Source organism: Rhinolophus ferrumequinum, chromosome 18 (genome assembly GCF_004115265.2).
Source record: "Rhinolophus ferrumequinum isolate MPI-CBG mRhiFer1 chromosome 18, mRhiFer1_v1.p, whole genome shotgun sequence".
Lineage (NCBI taxonomy): Eukaryota > Metazoa > Chordata > Mammalia > Chiroptera > Rhinolophidae > Rhinolophus > Rhinolophus ferrumequinum.
In genome coordinates, this window is record NC_046301.1 from 61,716,224 (window position 1) to 61,738,362 (window position 22,139).

General features: G+C 60.4%; 1 protein-coding gene across 3 annotated transcripts; it reads left to right on the top strand.

Moving 5' to 3' along the window:
• The first annotated feature begins 169 nt into the window (after positions 1–169).
• On the top strand, positions 170–21,407 carry LOC117038068 (ephrin-A2). Of its 3 annotated transcripts, XM_033134694.1 has the most exons (5): positions 170–536; positions 1,694–1,810; positions 17,845–18,158; positions 19,503–19,568; positions 20,313–21,407. In XM_033134694.1, the coding sequence occupies exons 1-5, from the start codon at positions 253–255 to the stop codon at positions 20,432–20,434; spliced, it is 903 nt and encodes a 300-aa protein (XP_032990585.1). In that variant the 5' UTR covers positions 170–252; the 3' UTR covers positions 20,435–21,407. The 3 variants fall into 3 exon arrangements, with proteins under 3 accessions (XP_032990585.1, XP_032990587.1, XP_032990586.1); XM_033134695.1 differs by lacking the exons at positions 170–536; positions 1,694–1,810 and adding an exon at positions 8,523–8,949; XM_033134696.1 differs by lacking the exons at positions 17,845–18,158; positions 19,503–19,568; positions 20,313–21,407 and adding an exon at positions 2,565–2,944 and having other exon boundaries at positions 211–536.
• Positions 21,408–22,139: the final 732 nt, after the last annotated feature.

A 22,139-nucleotide genomic window follows, 5' to 3' on the forward strand; every position in this document is an offset into this window, starting at 1 on the left:
GGTTGGCTGAGGCCATCGCACTCTTAACCTGGGGAAACAGGCCCAGCTGCAGGGCTCGAGCCCGAGGTGCGCGCGCTGGCACTGGGAACCGCCCAGGGGTGCCCAGAGTGGGGTGAAGCGAGGTTAGCGGGCAGCAGCGGGGTGTTTCCAAACGCCTGGCCCCGCCCTCACGGGCCATTGGCTGGCCCCGCCCCCACACCAGTGAGTGACGGGCTCGCGAGGGTGGGGCGCAGCCTCCGTTTCCGCCGGACCATGGGGCCGGTCGTGCTGTCGCCGTCGCTCTTAATGCTCCCGGCGCTGGTGCTGTTAGCGCTGCTTTGCGGAGTTGGGGGGGCCGAACCCCCGTCGTCGCCCACCACGCAGACCACGCTCTCGCTACCGCACGCCGTGAGGAACGGGAGCCAGCCGGATGCATCGCACAACGGCACGCACCCGGGGCCGCCGGGCTCGCCGGGCTCACCGCTGCTGCGCTCCTTCTACGTGCTCACGGGCCTCAGTGGGCTGGTCGCGTTTTACTTCCTCATCCGGGCTTTCAGGTGCGTCAGGCGCACGCCGCCGATGCGGCCAATCAGCGCGCGCTTCGCGCCTCACGTGCCGGACGGCGAGAGCCCCGGCCTTCTGGTGCGGGCGTGGTCCCTTTCGCAGCGTTCTCACGTGGTTGGGGTGTGTGGGAGGGTGACAGGAAGTCACGTGATGCTGGGTGCATCTTAACGCCGGATGGTGGATATGGGTTTCCTAGATGCATCAACCCAGGCTGCACCGTACGGTGTGGTGCGGGTTGTGCCCCCTTTGTGTGTCTGCATTTCCCCTGCCGGGTGACGCCCACCAACCCAACCTGGGCCTGAGACCCCCGCTGGCTGCATCCACCCCTTTGAATAAGCCCCCCAGCCCACAAAGTGGAATCGAAGGGAGGGCCCGCTGGGCCGGGCCTGACGGAGCCGCGCCATCATCCTCCGGCTTTTTCAGCCCGAGGGGTTGGGGGCGATCAGTTTGTCGGTTTCACGAGTGCTCTTCCCTGGAGAGTTGAGGACTCCCCTCCTTTCCCCGCTGCCCATACGCCCTGCTCAGTTCTGTTTCAGGCCTCGTGGCTCCCTCCGGAGGCCCCTGGCTTCCCTGTTTGGCTTCCTGTCCGGGGCTGACTTCCAGAGGGCCTTTGCCACACAAAGCTGACCATGTCCAGATGCTTTAAAGGGGCCCTTTCTATCCACCACTGACACTCCTGTGGGTGCACAATGCTCTTGTCCCCTCCGAGTACTTGCTCTTCCTTCCCTCCGCCACAGAAAGCCCCTCTCTTTTCTCTGTTGGTCTGGTGGTGGTCAGGAGCAGGGTCTTTGGCCTGAGATAGCTCTTAGTTCCATGTCTCTGGCAAAGTCTCACCCCTCTCTGAGACTCCCATCTTCTTATCAGTAGAGTGGGATAACAGCGCCCTCCTGGAGGGGTTCTGGCCCAGGGGCCTCAGCAGGGGCCTGCCAAGGGAGGCGTCCATCTCGTGTTATTGATATAAGAGCAGCTAGTAGTCACTGTGACAATTTGACCAGGAAGCTTCACTGCAAGGCGGTGGGGGTCAGGCAGAGGAGCCTGAGAGCAGAGACAATGGGAGGGTCATGGGGAAAGCTGGGAAATGGGATGGGGTGTCACCTGCCTCTGGAGGTGACCCAAGACAGCCACTGACTTTGCCTGGGACTGCTTCCAGGTTGAAGAAGCCCCAGCGGAGGAGTTACGGCCTCCTGGCCAACATGGAGGACCCCACCGAGATGGCCTCTCTGCACAGCGACGAGGAGACGGTTTTTGAGACTAGGAATCTGAGATGGTAGCACAGCCCTCTGCCCACCACCAGGGGCTCTGGGTGGGTGGGGCAGGACTGGAGAGGCAGGAAGCTGGAGAGTCAGAAGACCACCAATTCTTGAGGTCGTCCATGGAATCAGCCAGGCCGAAGGCTGTGTGGTCTTGAGCAAGGCAGGCCCTCCTCCCAGCCTCAGTTTCCCATTTCTTTAAGACAGGAACAGGCCGCAGTGCTTGAGTCAGTCCTCTGGGCCCAGCCCTGAATGCCAAGGTCAACATCAGAGATGGAGAATTTGGTGTGCTGCAGAGCAGGTGGGTCTGGTGGCCTCTCTGTGGCCCCAGGCTCAGGAAAAGCATGGCAGGCAAAGGAAATGACGGGAAAGGAGGAGGCCTGGGCTGAGGACCCAGGGGCTGCTGGGCACAGAAGTCGGCCAAGGCCTGAGCTGGGGGTGATGTCTGACCAGCCACAGGGTGCAAGCGCAGAGGCCAGGGCACCTAGGGACAGCTCTGACTTTCCAAGGCCCCTCGGGGAGGCATTGGTATGGTGTGGTAGCCCCTCTGGTCTCTACATCTGCTGGTTGGGGGACCCCTTCTCCTGAGGCACGCAGTTGGGCAGGGCCTGGCAGGCTGGGGGAGGTGGACCCTGGTGGACCTGGGGGCACGGCTGGACAGGTGAGAGAGTCCCCAGTCACGTGGAGGGTGAGTCTCAGGCACAGCGCAGGGGAGTGGAGCAGGTTGGGCCCCTCACTCCATACTGCTCACCCCGATCCCTCATCTTCCAGATGCTCAGGTTGGGGAGGTGGTGTTTCCAGCAGCCCTGGGGGAAGGACAAGAGACAGGGCCCACTCCCAGTGTCCGCACACCTGCCATTTCTCCAGCCCACCTGAGAGCTCACATGGGAACTTCCCAGCCCGTCTGAAGCAGCCTTGGCCTTCCACCTGGACAGGACCATCCAGGATGCTAGATGCAAACCAGAGGGGCCCCAGCAGCCCTACCCAGGATTCTGAGGACCCTGGCCAGACTGCGACTTGTACTGCTGACCCTCCCCCCATGGGGACACTGCAGCCCTGTGCTGAGGCCTGGCAGGTGGGTGGGCTGAGGATCCCGTATGGAAGCACCTTCCTTCTGGGCTGGGGACAATAAAGGCAGCAGTGGTTCTGTAGCTGGCACCCAACTTCACACTGAATCAGACCCGCCATCCAGGCTCACGGGGGTGGACGGCAGAGTGGGGCTTGGTCCCGGCCCGGCTTCTCCTATCTGTAACCACACTGGGTTTCTTTGGCCTTGCCCTCAGCTGTTTAGAGGTTCTGAGGAGGAGTCCCGTGATGTAGACGGACAGATGGGGGTACCTGCCAGTCGTCATCTCTGGACCTAGAGAGAACTTCTGTTTATCCATCAAAGCCCTCCTACAAGGGCTCCCTCTTCTGTGCCGCCTTCAGCCTGGGTCCCTCAATGGCCATGCCCTCTGGTATCCTTGCCTCATCCCACTCACTCCATCATCACTTTTGGTGCTCCTTCCGCATCAGCTTCCTGTGAAATCATTGATGAACTTGACCCTATTCTGGCAACTGACCTCGTGAGGGCCTTGATGGGTTTCCTCTGTGGGCCTGATTTTCCCTTCAGGCTGCTGTGTGTGTGCTGGACAGGGTCCAGCCCTGTCACCCCTGCCACCTGGAAATCTGATCTTGGAGAGTCGGATGGGAGGGGCTGGCCTGTGGTTACCCGCAGCCTGAGGTCTGCAGGCCTCTGGCCAGAGCCACCACGGCCATGTTATTAGGGGAGCTGCCACCAGGTGGCAGCCTTGTGCTGCCTGACCTCCGCTCTGCTGTCTTACTGGGCCCACATGGGGCTTGGGCTCTGCCAGACAGTTGTACAGCTGGAGGCGCCTGGTTTCTCATGCCTCCCTGAGCCCCATCGTGTCACCGTGTCCACTATGGGGTGGGCCAAGCTGCTGCCCACTTGGGACCCATAGGCCCTCTCAGCCCCACTGACCCTTCCTGTCAGGGCTGAGCCCGGTTCCCTGCTCCTGCCAGGTGCAGAGGGGCAGTCTAGGCCACAGGCAGCTGCTGGTCACTCTTCTCTCCATTTGCAGTCCTCTGAGTTGCTTCCCAGTCTGCTGCTTTGGGCATCTCTATCTGCCCACCCCCCACACTACTCATACTTCCCCTTCCCATCCAGCGCCCGGCTGCTGCTTCCAGGAAGTCCTCCCTGACAGCACCTTGCCCCCACCCCATCTTCATTCTGTGCGAGTGTCCTGCACTGAAGGGCCAGCAGACCCTCCAGGGAAGGTTGAGTAAATGAGGCCAGAGTCCTTGGGAGGTCCTGAGATGTCACACCCTCTGCCTCTCGGGCTCCAGTTGTTCCCTCAGCATCTGTTCCCCTCCCTTCTCTCTCCACACATCTCTGTCTTTTTGTCTCTGCATCTCTCTCTGCCTCTGAGCTCCCACCTGCCTCCCTTGTTTATTTCTCTCTTCATCTGCACAGCCTCTCACTTGATCTCCCTTCGTTTCCGTCTGTCCCTCTCTGCTCTCTGCCTCTCTCCGTGTCTGACCCATTGGGACATGCTTTTAACAAGTGCACAGGCACCGTGCCAGCCCCCTCCCCACACCCACCCTGTGATCTGTGCCCCTCTCCCACAGCTCTGAGCGGTTTCTTGAGCTTCAAAAGGCACGTTAATTACTATAATGAGGTCAGGAGAGACCCCATGTCTGCCATCCAGAGCCGGGAACACTGCACGCCCCCAGCCAGCTGCCTCCTGCTCACTCACCCCCATTGGGTGGGGTGGGGTACCCCGCTCCTGTCAGTACCATCAGCCTCACCGCACCCCCACATTAGTGTCGAGTAATTGGCAGCTCCGCCAAGGTTAATGCACTATTAGCAGGAAGTTCTCGGCGGCTGAAAGCCGGGAGGGGGGCCTGTCAGCGCAAGATGAAAGGCCCTAGTCCCAGAGGCTCAAGGGCCCACGTGTGCATGTGCCTATATGCCCCTTCCTCCATGCACTCCTGTGGGCACGGCGTGCACACACGCATACACAGTGCCGTCTGCCGCCTACGCCAGGTTGGGGTGTGCGACCTATGGCCCTCAAGGCCCCTCGCACCACTTCTGTCCCCCTTCATATGCTCCTGGACACACAACAGACCTGTTCCCTCAGCCATGGGCAGGCTGGGGTCTCCAGCGCCTGGTTGATCGCTGTGCGGCTTCTCTATCAGGAATGGGGCAGGTAGGAGCTGGTGAGTCTGGATGCCTAAGGCTCTTTAAAGGGGTGGCTTGTGGCTGCCTGCTTTGGGCCAGCAGCCAGCTGTGGTCAAGGCATCTTCCAGGAGGTTGGGGCTCTTCTGCTGGCTCTGACATGGGCTCCCCTGGACATGGCCCCAGCACCCAGCAGGGCTATATCCCGCTCACCTCGGGTCAGCAGGTGAGGTAGCTGTGCCCTCCTGTGGTTCCTGGGCCCTGTCCTCTCTGAACCGCCATCCTCCCTGGGGGCTCAGCACCCGATCTCATCCTCCTTGGTGGGTCTGTGCCGCCACCCTCCACCATATCCTGGTCCCAGGCAGATGTGGCTGTCCAGGTGCACCTAGGTCTTCACTGCCAAGCACAGTAGTCACGTGTGGCTGTTTCCATTTACACGAAAAGTAAGTGAAATGTGAAACCCTGCTCCTCACCGCACTGGCCACATCCCACCTGCCCAGTCGCTACAGGGAGCTGGGGCCGCCTGTATGAGACAGCGCAGATCTGGAACGTTTCCATCCTCCAGGGAAGTCTAGCCCCAGATTGGTGGTGGTCACCATGGGAGGCCTGGGTCTATGTCCAACTCTAGGGCTGGGTGGGTGGGAAGGAAGGAGGGAGGGAAGGAGGCAGGAGGGTGGGGAGGGAAGTAGTAGGGGCATGGGGCCTATTCAGTCTGTTGCTGGCCTTGGCAGTTGACGAATTGGGTCTGGGCTGAGATTTCAAGGGCCTGGCTGGACACGAGGGTGGGAATTTTAATTTATCAGCAAGAGAAAGGGATACATTTTTATTTTCAATGACAAACCAAGAACCCAACAGCCTGGGGGAATTCTCCTTGACCCTCCCAAGCCCAGGTGCAGGCCAGGCTGGTGAACAGGCCCTGGCCCCAATTTGACCAGGGTCATTGGAGCCTCCAGCCACCTAGGCCCTCGTCCTCCCCAGCGACCCCTCCCCCTACCAGATCTGAACCCCTGCCTGGCTGAACTGGAGCTTCTGAAAACCGCTGGAGCAGGCAGCGGGTTTGGTCCAATTTATTCTGTAATGAGAAAATTGTCCCCGCATATTTTTAGCTTTCTCCACAGCGCCGTGGCCTTTGAAGGCTGAGGGGTCCTGGACACTGATCCTGAGCCCTGGGGGCTTGTCTTGTGAGCCGAGTGGCAGGTGATAGGTATCTGGTCACGGGTCAGTGAGTGGTGAGGGACGGGCCAGGGGTGCTGAGCACAGGCGAGGAGCCAGGTCTAGCTCAAGAGTTCAGACCAGGGCAAATAGGGACAGACCCACATCAGAGACCCTGTGCTGAGTCTGAGCCTGGGGCTGACAGCCAACCCTGGATGACCTCTGACTGACTGAGCCTTGACCCCAAGTCTGATCCCTGTCCCCAGAGTGAGCCTGACACGGAACTCTTGACTCCAGAGGAAGCTTACGCCAGAATGACCCTTCACCCCAGCTGGTTTGTCTGCTGAGGCTGGAGGCTGGGACAGCCTCAGCTCTGAGAGGGGACAGGGTCTCTTGGGTGCCCACAGAGGACCCAGCTGGACAGGGTTTCCCATGAGCTGTTCCTGTGCCCCCACCCTGGCCTTGCCCAGGGCCAGGCCTGGGAGCTGCCCAGCCCTCCCCTCCTGGGCCCTTCCTCCAGGCACAGTGATGTGAAATGGGGGACACATGCCTTTGTTCCTGTCCCTGCTCCAGCTCTGACCTTGAGAGAGAGACAAGAACAGAAGGAAAACGAGCGTCTGCTCAAATCAGTGCAGCGGCTGGGGCAGTGGCAGCTCTCTCCTCAGTGGCCCCAGCATGCAAATGAGCCGACCCATCACTGGTCTTTGTGGAGAGTGTGCCCCATCCGCTCCCCTGTGCAGGTCCAGTACTGCTGGGGGTGACAGAAGAGCCCCCGCCCCTTGGGTGAGGTCCCATGAAGTAGGAAGGTTCTCGTCCAAGAGCAGATGGGCTCCCGGAAGGGCCCCCTTTGCCAGGCAGGACTGGGCTGGGCCAGGCATGCTGGCATCCTGGACACGTGTCCCCACTTAACTGTGCTTGGGTCCAGCTGCCAGACCTCTGCTGCACTGAGAGCCAGCCAGCCAGCCTGGGCTGAGCCCTCGCCCCAGGGGTACCCAGAAAGTCTGTCTGAAGACCCTCCCAGGCGCCCTGGGCCACTTCTGGGCCTCCTGGACCTGCCCAGGCCACCACCTGTGGGCAGGTTCCCACATTCTCTGTGGAGCCATTGGGCCAGCCCTGGGACAGGCGTCTGTAGTTACGTCAGGACAGGACCCAAAAGCCAGAACACTCACAACGGACAGGCTGAGTTCCCCAGAGGGAAGAAGACAGAAACTTGTCTTGCAGGGATGGGGGCACAGAGTGGGACAGGTCTTGAAGGACAAACAGAATTGTAATGGGAAGAGAAGGGAAAGGACTCCAGGTGGAGTATAGTCTGAACAAAGTTCAGGAGGTGTGGCTGGCTGGCGGGGAAGTGTGGGCAGGAAGAAGCTCAGGGGACCTGTGGCACACACCCACAATGTTTCTGGGGTGAGTGGCGGAGGTGGGTCCATCTGGTATCCCTGTCTTCCCTGGGCGAAGGTTAGTTAACCAATCTTTGGCTTCTTATGATTCCTGGAGTAGCTTCGATTATCCATCACTTGTGGACCTTCCAGTTCAAGAGCTCCTGAACCCTGCACCAGGCCTGGGCGAGAGAAACAAACCCAGAGAGGTGGAACTTGGCAGGGCACCACTGGCATTTTCCAGCCAGCACTTGGTGACAGCACACCTCCATAAACTCAGTCTGGTGAAGGAGGCTGTGGCATGAATAAGGGCAAAACGAGGTCAGGCCCCCAGTTCCTTGCCCACAGTGTGCCCCCAGGAGAGATCACTCTGAGTCCACTCAACAGGTCAGGCGCTTTACGCCTTTGCCTAAGCTGTGCCCTCTGCCAGCCCTTCCAGTTCTCCTCCCCCTGTTGGATTTTTTCCTGCATGTTACTTAATCTGCTGAAGGTGCTGAGGTAGGGACTCCTGTTCTATTTCCCAGATGAGAAAACAGAGGTCCAGAGGGAGGTAACTGCCCTGGGGGGGGCCCCTGAAGAGGCACTAGTGGACTTTGTTCAGTCCCAGTGCAAAATTCTCTACCAGGTTGGATGGGAGGTACAGAGTTGTTTGGGCCTGGTTTAGGATTTGGGATCTGGGTTTGAATGAAGGCATGAGATGGGGATGAGTCATCTCTGTGCCTCCTGTTCCTCCCATGGGCCAGGCTCTGTAGATGGGCCTAGTGGCCTCAGTGGAGGTGACTGAGAGGAATTCAGGCACCCTCAGGTCAAGGCCGCGTGATGATGATGGTGATAACTGGGGCAGGATCCTGACGATCTAGGCAGCAGGATCCGGGACACCGACCGGGACGAGTCTGGGACGCTGTGGCCCCGGCGGGGGGCGCGTATGAGGAAGGAGCGTCCACCCACCCCCGCGTGGCCGGGGCACGGCAGGAGGGGGCGCCCGCGGCCCTCCGACGCTCGGGCGGGACAAAGGCCGGAGCCCTGGCCCCTCCCCAGCGGGTGCGGCGGCGGCGGCCGGCGCTTCGAGAGTCCGCGCGGCCGGGCCGGCGCCCGGGGCAACCCCGGCGCCCCGCCCGCCGCCGCCTGACTTCTCGGCGCCTGAGGTCGCGCGCGCCCAGGCGGGGGCGGCCGGGGATCTCCAAGCGCCAGCGCGCCCTCCTCCCGCCCGCCCTGCGCCCGCCCGCTCGGCGGCGGCGGCGGCGGAGGAGGCGGAGACGGCTGGCAGGCGGCGGCCAGGCGAGCGCGGCGGCCGGACTGGGGCCATGGCGCCCGTGCAGCGCCCGCTGCTGCCCGTGCTGCTGCTGCTGCTCCTGCCGCCGCCGCCGCCGGCGCCCGTAGCGCGCGCCGAGGACGCCGCCCGCGCCAACTCGGACCGCTACGCGGTCTACTGGAACCGCAGCAACCCCAGGTGAGCGCGGCCGCGGGCGGGGACCCGGAGCCTGGGGACCGCGGACGCCGCTGCCCCGGGCCCGGCCTCCCCATCACGAGCTCCGGGCGCCCCCCACGCGCTCTGCCTCCCGAGTGGGGGCGCCCAGTTTCCGCGGGAGCCCCCAGGGAGTTCCGGTCCCCCAGAGTTTCGGGGACTCGCGTTCCTCGTGCATTCTCCCTCCAGGGTAGCCCACTGTCGTGCAGTCTTGGGGGACTTGCGCCCTGCATGCCCCAGAGCGCCGCCGTCCCCAGGAGTTTGGGGAACCCCTCAGGCACCTTCAGAAGCGGTACAGCCCTAAGTTCCCTCCTGGACTTGGTAGACCCCTATTCTTTGGTCTCTCCAGGGAACCCCCCTTCGGAGTTGGTGGGGATCCCCGGAGACCCTGGCACTGAGCTGCCCCTGGAGATGGGGGGCCACAGGCACATCCTGCCAGCGGGTCCCCAGATTAACTTGGGGAAGTTGGAATGTTCCTCCCTATTGACTCAGCGTCCACCTTTATTCCAGGAGGTCTTTGGTCCCGGCTTTGTAGGAATGGGAGACCGAAGTACCAAGGGGGCTTGGGGTCCGTACCAGGAGTCTTGGTCAGGTAGTACCCTTTCCCCATCCTCCTAACGCTGATGAGGAAACTGAGGCACAGAGGGGCTGAGCAGCTGGCTCAAGGTCATGGCCAGGGAGCAGAGCTGGGGCAGGGACCCAGGTAGCCTTGTGCCTAGCTTGCCACGCCTGGCGGAGGTGCCCCACCCACCTGCCCACACAACATCCTCAGTGCAGGGTGCTGAAGACCAATTGGAGGGCAGCAGAAGCCCCTGTTAGATGAAACGAGAAAAGTTTGCTGGTGATTGACCACATCCTGGACATCACCAGAAGCTGCTGGGCGGTCCCCGGGTCTCCAAGGCTGGAGTGGACTGGTGTCCTGTGGGAGATTGGGGCTTTAGGGTCCCGAGACTCTGGAGTCTGCCCTAGCACTCAGGGTCACACCACATTGCCGTGGTGGTTGGGCTCCACTCCCTGCCCTTTTGCCATGGGTCACTTTCTGTTTCCAAGTGCCGATTGAGCCACCCTCCAGAGCCTGCCGTCTCCACACCCCACTGTCCCCTGCCCTACTCCATCCTCGGTCCTCGGGCGGAAAGTTGCATAAAGGATGGTCTTTGAGTCAGGCTCTGGGACAAGGGCAGCCAGTGTCCCGCCGCTGTGGGGGCAGGGAGCATGCCCAGACACCCCCCTCAGTTGCCCGGCTGCGGGGTCAGACCCCGGGGCCCAGGGCAGAGACCCCGCGCCAAACAGGGACAGCTGGGCCACCACAGAGTCAGTCCCCTGCGGCACCCTCCTCGCTGGTCATATGTGGGTTTGATTAAGGCTCTTCCCCGCTGCCACCCGAGCAGGGAGCCCAGCGGGCAGTGCTTCCCAGCCCAAGTTTTTGGTTTCAGCTCCGGAATCCCTGTCCCAGTGTGGCCTGTCCTTTGTTCTAGGAAACACCAAACACGGAGACTGGAAGGGGGTCATTGGGGCTGCCCGCTGCCCCACCTGCCACAGGGCTATGCTGCCAGCAGGATCCCGCTGGGGGAAGGAGGCGCCCCATCCTGGCTCTGCTGGCCACTCGTCCACCTCCTGTTGCTGACCTGACAGCCCTGCTCTGACCAGCCCCCCAAGTGATGGCCTTGCTTATCTGGCACAGATTCTGGCAATCAGGGCCTTCTCACCTCCCCTCCTCTTTCTCTTCCTCTTGCCTAGGGCATCCCTGGTGGGAGGTGTCCTCCCTGATATCTTGTGTTGGGACTGGGGGCCTAGGTGGATCCAGAACAGATCGGGGCTCCATTCATTGCTGAGGTTGGGGGGCTCTGCCAGAGGGGCCTTGGCCCCTGGGGACCCCTTGGGAGGTTTGATGTCCATGAGTGGCTGGACCAGAACTTGTGCCTGGTGACGGGATGTGTTGGGCACAGGAAGAGGGGTGGCATTGGGTTTCAGGGTCTGAGGACGCCCAGGAATGGAGATTTCCCAAGGGCGTCCAGTCTGGGGACCATGGCGCACAGGAGAGGCGCAGGCTTGGAGCATGAGGCAGCCCCAGGGACAGAGAGGAGAGAGGGGCCTGGATGGGGAGGGACAAGGACAGGGTCCAAGCAGGAATTGGTGGCGGCAGTCAGAGGAGGTGGGACCCAAGGACGGGGGGGCGGGGCGGGGGGTGTTGTGCCTGAGACAGGGGCACACACAAAAGACACTGTGAGGAAGGGGACAGAGCCAAGGCTAGGCAGCTCAAGTAGAGGACAGACAGGACAGGCAGTGGAGGAGCCCAAGGGACCACTGTGCTCAGATGGGGACGGACAGGCACCAGTGGCACTGCGGGGAGGCCGGCCACCCTTGCCCGGCCAGGCCTGGTACCTGCACTGAGGTGGGGAATGTGTGGCTGTTTCCCAAATTGTGTCCTCCTGCCGTGCAGACTGGTTCCTGCACACACGGGGCCCGCAGATGTCGCAGAGGGAGCCCTGTACTCACCACCCACAGTGTCATAGGGTGGGGCCTGTCACCCGGGCCAGACACCCAGCCCGGCACCCCCACCAGCTGCTGTCCACCCACCGGCAGGCTGCTGGATGTCTCTGGACCGGGGTCCCCAGCCTGTTGCCCTCACCTGGCCTGGCCACAGGCTGTGTGTGGGGCTGTATGTGCATCTGTGTACGTGGGGGGTTCAGGGGCTGCAAGGTATATCTGTAAGAGTCGCTGCGAGTTCTTGTCCACTCGTGTGGGGGTCCTGAGGGCGCCGGGAGGTATGTGTCTGTATGTGGTGCACGCGCCTGTCCATGTGGCAGGGTGACCCATGTCAGGGTATGCATGGTGACCCTGGCATGTTCGCACGTGTCAGTGTGATTGTGCCTGGCGTGCATGCATGTGGAGAGTGCATACATGTTTGCAGGAGCTTGTCTGTGTGGAATGTGTGGTGTTTGGGGGTACATGTGCACATTTGTACGTGGGGAGGACATGTGTGTCCGTGTGTGGGATGCACACGTGTGTGTGTCTTTAGCATGTTTGTGGAAAGCACACATGTGTTTGCATGTGCAGCCCGGCTCTAGTGGACCCAGGGCCTCACTGGTGGCGGCACAGCTTGCTCTTTCTGCTCATCCGATTGGCTCATCCTCCGACCCCTCCTTGGTCCAGGTGGGTCCCTGCTGGGGGGATATATCCAAGTCTCCCGGGCCCCATGCTGCCCATGATGCAGAGGGGCCATCAAGCTTGAGCACGGGCACCATGCAGGGCGCCAGCCATCCCCAGAGTCCCCACCTGATTGGAAGACTGCAGCCAGAGTGGATCCAGCAGTGCAGACCTCGCTGGGAGCTCTGGGCTTGGTGCCCACCCCAACCAGGCATCTGGGGCTCCGTCCACCCTCCCCTGGCCCCCCACAGGCCAGATTGCCCACGGGGCAGGCAGTGGCCATGTTCCCTCTCAAATGGTGGGTGGGAAAATGGGGACTCAGGGGGCTGTTGCCGTGGTGGTGTGAGGGGTCTGGCTCTGAAGGGGCGATGCCACATTTTGCCGCATGAGGCTTTTTTGTTTTGTTTGAAAGAAGCTTGTCCACCCACCTTGGGGGTTTGGCGGGTTTAGAGAGTGAGATCCGGTGGGCCTGGGGACTTGGGGCCAGAAGATGGGGTCCGGGGACTACGGGGAGGCTAGACTCAGATCCGTGGGTCCCGGAACCCTGGGTGTGACCTCCAATGGGTGACTTTGCTGCTTGGAGTTCTCATGTCTCCTCCATGAAGTGGGGGCCAGCAAGCTGTGCCCCTCGCAGATGGCAGCAGGGCCCACTGTAGATGGGCCAGGTGCAGGCATGGCCTGCTCCGAGGGCCTCAGGGGCACCCGACAGAGGGGGAAACCAAGGCAACTCCTGTGGGAAAGAGGAGGGGCCTCCAGGATCGGGGCCCCAAGTCCACAGCAACGTTCCAGGGTTGAGACGGCAGTGCTGGATTCAGGGGCTGGGTGAGGCAGGCATGAGGTGCCCCCACCTGTCAGGGGCCTGGGCTCCATCCATTCGGCTCTGAGCTGGGATGTGCAGGCCTCCTAGGGTCTGATGGGCCGGCAGGTCCTCCTGTCCCCAGCCTCAGTCCCTCCCCACCGTGGACCACCCTGGGTGGCCTCAGCAGAGGAAGAAACCAAGGATCAGGTGCGGAGGCCTGGAGCCAGCTGTAGACTCAGCCGGATTTGGCCTCCACCTGCCTGGGAGCTGGGCCGGGAAGGGGGCTGGTGTCTCCAATCTCTGGGCCCCGCAGCAAACTTCCCCACGAGGTTCACAGGTCCCTGGGGTCATGAGTGGAGGTACTGGTTGTTCTGGGGGTGGCAGGTGCATTAATGGGGGTTTGGAAGGCAGTGATTTCCTTCCAATGGATGTTACGAGGCCCCTGAGCCAGGCTGGTGGGGGTCCTATCCCCTGAGCTAGGTTTCCTCGGTGAAACTCGCTTTCCCTTTCCCTCCATCTCAGGAATGGGTGGCACGACCCACCGTGCCATATAGTGTCCCTGTGGGGATTTTTCTCTTTGGGAGATGGGTCCTGAGGGAGGGTTTGGCTGTGTCCCCCCAACCAGGTGGGCCATGCCGGGGGAGGGGCCAAGTCCCACCGTGCCGCCCCCATCCTAGATCAGTGCGTGAACACAGAAGCCAGCAAGGATTTTGCTTTCACCTCAGCCAGACCCCCTGCCCACCTGGCTGCGTGGGCACTTGTGCCATGGGCTGCATGCCTCCGCCTCCCGGTCGGATCCTGGGACCTTGGCTTCGAGGGGCTCTGTTCACCACAACAGGCCAAGTTGCCCCCTCACCCACCTTTTGGGTCAGGTGCCTCATGGTGCCTCCATTTTGCAGACCCAGAGAAAAGTGACTCATCCACGGCCACCAGGAAGCTGGGCCCAATCAGGTGTCACCCCCTTTTCAAGAGGCAGCCAGGTCTGGGGCTGGCCGAGGAGTGTCAGGAACACTGTGCACATTCTGGAGGTGGGTGGGTGACCAAGACAGGTACGCGAGTGGACTATGCACCTGGGCCACGTCTTGCTGAGGTCAAGGCTCAGGGGTGGGGCTGACCCTGCGCCTCCTCCCCTACCTTTCACACATGCCCTGCCCCATTTCCCCGCCTCGCTTCAGCTCTGGGGCCCCGGCATTCAGTGTACGTCCTGCACCCACCAGGCCATAACTGTCCTTTCTGACCCTGCACCACCATGGGGCCCTAATTTTCCCTGATGTCCTGCCCAGCCCCCCACCCCCTGCAGGAGGAAGGCAGCCAGGCCTCCGATGGAGAATGTCTTGTTGGCCCCTCGAAACACTGGAGGTGGGCACTGAGGACTTGGGGCCTCACTGGGACTGACAGGCTCTGCCCCACTTGGGGGTGGGATCACGGGACCCTGGCGTGCTGCCTACCCCACCTGTGCCTCAGTTTCCAGTCTGGGAAGGTGGCACAGCCCCCCACCCTCGTTTTGGGTGAGATCCCTAATTAGTTGCTTTGCTATTAACGTCTAATGACTTGACAATTGCCCAATTGGATCTAATCAGCTGCTTGCTGGGTGGTTGCAGGGAGGGGGCAGCTGGCAAGGTTGGGGTGGCCTGGGAGGGCAGGTTGTGGAGCCCTGACAGCTGAGGGACTACCCAGGGTTGGGAGGGCTGCCTGGAGGAGTAGACATCGGCAGGTGAGGGAGGTGGGGGTGAAGGTGTGGCTGGTGGGGGGGAGAGGGAGGCAGGAGATCTGAAAGCCCAGGGGAGTCATCTGTCTGGAAAAAATTCCAAGTCAGTCATTAACCCCTTAGTGAGAATTTTGATCTCTTGTCTGCTGCTCCTGTGGAGTATTTGCATATCAGGTAAGGCACCAGTGGAGGAACTGGAGGCTTTGTCTTGTACGCACCAGGCTCCCTTGGTTTGGGGGTTGGGCCCCTCCCCCATGCATGCCAGGCGCCACCATTAACAGAGGCGAGGCACCCGCCCCTGGCTCACCCGCCAACTTGGAACCAGGAATGCCAACGCAGCAAGGCCCATGCTATTTTAGAGCCAGGAAGGGGAAAAAATGGCCCACTTAGGTGGCCAGCACTGGGGTGAGGGGGCTGCTTGAATCCTTGGCCTTTGTTCAATCATGAAACATTTATTGAGCCCCACTGTGTACAGGGGCTGTGTTGGTTATGGGAGAAGGGGCAGAGGAGGAAGAGGCCGACCCCATGGTCCAGGAGGGCAGACAGCACGACTGTGTGGAGGTAAAACTGTGATAACGTTGGAACAAGATGTGTGATGAGGTGGGAAAAAGCATTCTAGGCAGAGGGAACAGCATGTGCAAAGGCCCTGGGGTGGGAACAGGAACAGCCAGGTGGTTGGTGTGGCTGGAAGGGAGTGACCTGGGGGCAGTCAGAGGGCAATGAGGTTGGGGGTGTCAGGGTGACACGGGGCCTCATTCTCAGGCCTTTTATGTGCTAGTAAACCCCTTTCAGGAGGCCCCCTTGTGACCCAGGGGCCTCATGGGCCTGGGGGACTGTGTGTTTTATTTTGCATGATGGGGAGGGTTTTGAGCCAGTGGATCACAGGGTCTGATTGACATTCAGAAAAGTGAGCCCTGGATTTGGGGAGATCTGGTGGTGCCTGGGCTTCCAGCCTCTGAGGCAGCAAAGTGGCCTCGGTCTCTGATACTTTTCCAGAAGGTGAACTGGGAGGGGAGAATGATGGTGGCATCGAAATAGGGGGAGGCAGGCAGGTATAATGGGGGACACAGGCAGAAACGGAGGAGAAAGAAAGGGTCATGCTGTGGCCCCACCTTCCAGAGTCCATTTTGGTCTCAATAAAGGCTCTGTGGAGAGCCAGGCTCTCTTTCAGGCTGTGTGTGCATCCCCAGGCATCGTGCCGGGGACGTGAGGGAAAACTGAGGCCCAGAGGGGTTGGGAGCCAGGATGGTAGCACTTCCAGCCCGGCACCAAACGCCCATAGTTCCCCCATCCCATTCTTTCCCACAGGCCTGGGTGTGGGCCAGTCCTGGGGCCTGTGCACGGTTGTGTCCATCATCAATCGGCTGATCAATGGGGTTTTCAGTAGGGCTGGGAAAGAGTGAAAATGACTTTTCATAAAAGCTTGGAGCTGCTTCTGCATCAGTTGAGCCCAAGGGGCTGGAGCACAGAGCGGGTCCATGAGATGCCCATGCCCGGCCCGCCGTGGGGCCACCCAAGTGATGTGCAGGGTCTGAGGCTGACCCTGGTCCCGGCCTGGCCCCCACTTCCTGAGTCTCGCTGCCAGACACATTTATTCTACAATCACCCTCCCACTTCTGTGGGCATGGGATGAGCTCCCTGTCCCTGGACAAACCCAACAAAGTGGAGAAGGGACTGGGGGAGAGTCTGCTCCCTCTATTCAAGAACTGAAATTCTGTGAGCCTTAAAATCACCGCCATTCTGGTGCTGGATGGGAAAAATGAGGCACGACTGAGCAGGGTCTCCTGCCTGCGTCATTCTCACCTCTGTGGGTATCTGGAGCCGTTGGCCCCGCCTGGTGCAGCATCTCAGGGGCAGCAGGGGGCCAGCCTCTGCCATCTGATAATCCGGCCCCCCTCAGGTGCCCAGCTGTGCCAGTCAGTGCACAGGGCATGGGGGCTGAGGCGGCTGGCAGAGTGGGCACAGAGGCAGTGGCAGGGCTGCAATCCCTGGTGCTGACCCTCGCTGAGCCTCAGTTTCCCTGCCTGTGCAGGGAAGGAGGAGACAGGGGCAGCTTGTGGGAGCCTGCCCTGCAAACCTCATTCTCAGGCCTTTTATGTGCTAATAAACCCCTTTCAGGAGGCCCCCCTTGTCCTCCTTGGTCCGGGCTGCGTTTACATGATAGAGACCCAGGGGACCACTCCTGGGAGATCTAAGGGCTCCTGGCGCTGTAGCCAGAGGCGGTAACGGAAGGGGAGCTGCCGGTCCCTCGCTCAGCTGACCTCTATCCTCACAAGACAAGGCTGGGTCAGGAGGGCTCGCCCAGGAAGGGGCTTGGGCGGCTGGAGGGGGTGGAGGTTTCAGGGCTGGGGGAATCTGATGGGGTGATCAGGAGCTTGGGGGGGCAACTGCTGGATTCCCGAGGTTCCCCGAGGGAGGACGCGGGACTCTGTGGGGTCACATAGGACCCATCGTGTGCGGCTGGGGATCGAACCCAGGTTACCTCTGAGCTGGGTCGAGAGAGGGAGGGCCTGAGGTGTTCTCTAAACCCTGTCCCCTCTAGGGAAACAGGCTAGGGGTTGGGGTAGAGCTTGCCCCGGAGGGGACCAGAACACTGGCCTGCGTCCCCGCGCCTCCGTGGGCCTTCCTGGCAAGCGGATCTGCAGAAGGAAAACTAAGGAGGCTGAATGTGGTGGCACGTTGCGGGGCTGTCTGGGGGAGGCGGGTGTCGAAGTCTAGCAGTGATAAACACTTTGGGAGAGGGACTTCCTGATGGGGTAACAACCTGTGCTGGGCCTGTCTGCCGCAGAAGGGCCCAGATGTCGGGCCTGGGGTGGGAGCTGGGGAGGGTGGGGTGCCTCCAAGTCACGTGGCACCAGCTCGTTTGCATGTTACCCGGAATACTTGGTGGCAACCCCTCCTCAGCGCCCACCACATTGTAGGCCCGGGGCTCAAGAAGGCTGCTGTGACCTGGAGGGGCGGGTGCCAGGCTGGGGACCATAGGCTCGCACCCTGGAACCATTCTATAGGCAGAATCCGCCCAGCGGTCTCCTAAGACCAGCCCCTCGCCCCGCGCTGACCACTCCCCTCAACTCCTCACCGTTGACCCCGCCCTCTCACCCTCCCCAAGCCTCGATCCCGCCTCCAAGCTGGATCCGCTCCTGGGTTCCCCGTCACTGGCCCGGCTTCTCACAATCCTTATCCCCCGCGACCCCGCCCCCGTGCTGACCGCTGGCCCCGCCCCCAGGTTTCACGTGGGCACGGCAGACGACGGCGGGGGCTACACCGTGGAGGTGAGCATCAACGACTACCTGGACATATACTGCCCGCACTACGGGGCGCCGCTGCCGCCGGCCGAGCGCATGGAGCACTACGTGCTGTATATGGTCAACGGCGAGGGCCACGCCTCCTGCGACCACCGACAGCGCGGCTTCAAGCGCTGGGAGTGCAACCGGCCCGCGGCGCCCGGGGGCCCGCTCAAGTTCTCCGAGAAGTTCCAGCTCTTCACGCCCTTCTCGCTGGGCTTCGAGTTCCGCCCGGGCCACGAGTACTACTACATTTGTGAGTGGGCGCGCGGCGTTGGGGCAGGCCGGGGGGCCAGGCTTGGGAGGCCGGGGCGTGGTCTCGGTGCGGCCCATGGCCCTGCGCTGGCCGCCTCTGCGGGGAGCGGGGTCAGTCCCTTGTCTGGTTTCTTCACCCTGCCTGCAAGCCCCTAGGCCCCGCTGTCAGAGTCCCCATTTTTCAGATAGCGAAATTGAGACTCAGAGTGGGGCTGAAACCACACACATGACCTCAGCTTCTGGTCAACCACAGGGCCTCTGGGCTGGGGGAGCCGATGGCCCCAGCATCAATCAGCCTATCTCACACTGAGACCAGGGCTGCCCACCCCCAATGCACTGAGGGGGGTAAACTGAGGCATACGGAGTCTGGTGGGTGAGGGGAGCTTGGTCAAAGCCACAGGTGAGGGAAGAGCCGGTGTTCTGCTCAGCACATCCTGACCTGGGCAGGGGTCTCCTAGGCCCTCCCCCGGCACCCCCACCCACTCACTGCTGGCCTCAGGGAAGGGACCCTGTTCTTGCCATTCCAGCTCCCGCTGTGTCAATTAAACTCTACAAAGCCCATTTCCTCCTTCTGTTCTATTTGGACTTTTCCTTTTAATTCAGGGAAGAAAGGGGTGAAGGAGGGGGGAAGAAGGTGTTAACGTTCCGCAATATGAGAAAAATTGCATCTTCTTTCTGAGACAGGAGTTTCATAAAGCTAATTATTGTAATGATCCGTCCCATCTCTGTGACGGACGTGCTGCTTATCTTCATCTCCCGGAGTGAGGGGCTTGTGGGGTGGGCAGCAGTGGTGGCCGCAGAGAATGGAGGCTGACAGGACAGGACAGGCGGGGACAGCTCTGGGTGGGGGGGCTACATCAGTCCACATTTGTACACCCCACTGGTGCCATGGGGCCTCAGCCTGCCCTCCCCCTCCCTCCTGACTCATGGCTGATGCTGTGGCACCACCCCTGCCCTTTCTCCAGGACGTTTGCCAGGTGGGCCAGGAAGCAGGGAGTAATAATGGTGGCAGTTTAGGCTTGAAGACCACCGAGTGGTATGCTTCCACCTCCATGTGACCTCTGCTGTGTTGGTCCCTCCAAGAGAGGTGGAACCTGCCTCCCTCCCAGGGTAACTGGCTTCCATCATCTCCCAGACAGAAATAATTCATTCCAAAGCATCTGCTGTGTCCCAGCTGAGGCCCAGATTGTATCTGGGACTTTAATATGCGATTGGGAGTTTTATGGGTAGATCCCCACTTGGAGTCAGGGGTGAGTCACCAGCGTGGGGAATGGGGTTACAGTGCCAGAAGGTCTCGGGCACCAAGAGCCCTCTACTCCATTAACCCCCAACCCTTCTTTTCCAGCTGCCACGCCACCCAATGCTGTGGATAGGCCGTGCCTGCGTCTGAAGGTTTATGTGCGGCCCACTAGTAAGTGCGCAGGGGTTCGAGCAGGGTCCAGGCCCCCATCCTTGTGTCTTCATTGAGGACCCACCGAGTGGTCAGTGGAGTCAGGGGCTAGTCACAGTACAGCCTGGGGAGTCCCACATCCTCAGCAATAGCTGGGGTAGGCCCCTCCCCTGAGCCTCAGTTTCCCCATCTGCAAATCAGGACATGTCAGACCTTCAAGAATGAAGGTTGAAGCCCATGGTGGGCCCCCACCACTGAGGCCATAGCCCCTGGAGAGTCGGTTTCAGGGAATTTCCCCGAGGTGAACCAAAGGGCCTGTGTTGTGAGCTCTTGAAACACCCAGAGACGAGGGGGCTCCCGCAGCCTTGAGACTTTACCTATCACGTGCTGCTTATCTTCATCTCCCAGAGTGAGGGGCTTGTTGGGTGGGCAGCAGTGGTGGCCGCAGAGAATGGAGGCTGACAGGACAGGACAGGTGGGGACAGCTCTGTGGGGGACTACATCAGTCCACCATATTACAAATAAGGGTGCCAGGCACACTTATTTGGGCACCTGCTATTTGCCTTGCTCTGTGCTGGAGGCACAGTTCCAACCAAGGTAGACAGAAATCTCTGCACCCTGAGGGGCAGCCAGGGTTGAGCTGGTTAATGAAGTTCAGGTCAGGAGAAGTTCGAGGAAGCAGGGAAAGCAGATGACGGGGGGGTGGCCACTTAGGGAGGGGTCTGGGCTGCTGCTGACCGACCATCCTGTCTCTGTGTCCCCCAGACGAGACCCTGTACGAAGCCCCTGAGCCCATCTTCACCAGCAATAACTCGTGCAGCAGCCTGGGCAGCTGCCAACTATTCCTCAGCACTGTCCCCGTGCTCTGGACCCTCCTGGGCTCGTAGTCCCGGCCTACAGGATGCCGGCCTCACCTGGCCGGCCGCCTCCAAGACCAAATAGAGACGCCTGCCTCTGCCACGACTGGTGCTGCCCCCACCTGCAGGGGGCCATCCACCCACCCCAGGACCAGCCTCAGGGGAAGGGTGCAGCCGCAGACCCCAATGCCCAAGGGAGCCGGTGTCAGCATAGCCCCTGGACAGGCCATCTAACCAGGGCCACTGGAGAGCCTGAGACCCTGTCGACGATGTTGGTTTTTTATTTTAGTGTATTTTTCATGGTTGGATCAGAGACTTGCATTTTTAATTTAATTTATTCCTTGCTGTTGCCAGTGACTTTAGGAAGGAAATAGAATGGATGGGGCAGGGTTCCCTGGTCCCCTGGGGAATGGGGATCTGGGACCTCTAGTCCATTTGTTGCGTCCTGGCTGGGAGGCCTCTGTGGACCCCCCAGGTGCCCCAGGACAGGCCAGCCTGAGGTAGAAAGGGCAAGGTGAGACCCCTGGATTCTGGTCCAGGTATCTGAACCCATCTCAGACCCCTGTCCCCCAGCCCCACCCTCTTCGTGCCTGGTGATCGGCTCTCAGAGTGTTTCACCAGAGGCCACTGTGGAGTCCCAGCCCCTCCGAATCATAGCACCCCACCCCCTCCCCCAGCTTCACATGATTGTTCCTGAGGCCAAGAAGACATTACATTTCTGTAAATACAGCCAGCAAGTATATACTGTGATTTATTTTTACTGTATTCCTGAGGGCGGACTGGACAATTTCTTTTTCCCCCCACCTCTTCATGGGGGCAAGGGGCTTTTATTTTAGCAGGGGGGTGGGGTGGGGTGACTTTTTAGAGTAGAAGCTGCACTTCGCAATAAGCTTGTTGTCTGTCAGACCCCCCCCCCCACTCTGACTAATAATGTTTATAAGAAAAAAGAAAACAAGATAAAACAAAATGAAATGAGGGGTGGGACCACCACCAAAAAAAAAAAGAAACCCCCTCCTGAAGACACTTTAATGAAGCAAACAGTGCATTTATACAGATTTCATATTTCTACCCACCTTTCCTGATCTGTGTTTTATATATATATATTATATATAAATATATATGGTGCCTGGCCGCCGGGAGACAGCCCAGCTTGCCAGCTGGGGAGCTTTTGTCAGCATGGGTGGTGGCATTACCACTCTTGGAGCTGACGACAAGGCCCCCCCCATACCCCTGTCACAATCAACTTTGGATTCTGTATTTTTTTATAATAAAATGAGCATAAACCTCTAGGATGTGCATCTTTGCTTGGGGCTGGCGACCCTAGTTGGAGGAGCACTTTGAGCTTATTATTTGGGAGTCAAGTCCCGGCCAGGGAGGGGTGTCTTTGAGGAACATCTGGGGACAATCATGACTGGCTCTTTGGTTCTGTGCATTGTTTTGGGACCAGGCCCTGGAATGAGCATTTTATGGGGCACTACCTTTTCTTGCCATCCCTGGGCCTTGGTTTCCCTCTCTGAGAAATGGGAATGAGTCCTCTGCCCCCCTGGGGCTGCTGGGGGGTAGATGGAAGAGCTGGCTCTGAGTACACAGCAGGGGCTTATTAAGTGTCCCTCTGAGCACATGAGCAGTCTCTTAGGAACCGAATTCTGTGACATCTCCACTCCATCGCCAAGCTCTGCCGCTGTGTGACTCAATTTCCCTAACTGTCGCCTTTAATCCCTTTCTAGTTTTGCAA

Bases quoted from the DNA above. Each gene is read 5' to 3' on its own strand.
- LOC117038068 (XM_033134694.1), top strand. From the start codon at position 253: ATGGGGCCGGTCGTGCTGTCGCCGTCGCTCTTAATGCTCCCGGCGCTG. The intron at 1,811-17,844 runs GTAGCACAGCCC...CCCCGCCCCCAG, and splicing joins GAGACTAGGAATCTGAGATG to GTTTCACGTGGGCACGGCAG. The intron at 19,569-20,312 runs GTAAGTGCGCAG...TGTGTCCCCCAG, and splicing joins GGTTTATGTGCGGCCCACTA to ACGAGACCCTGTACGAAGCC.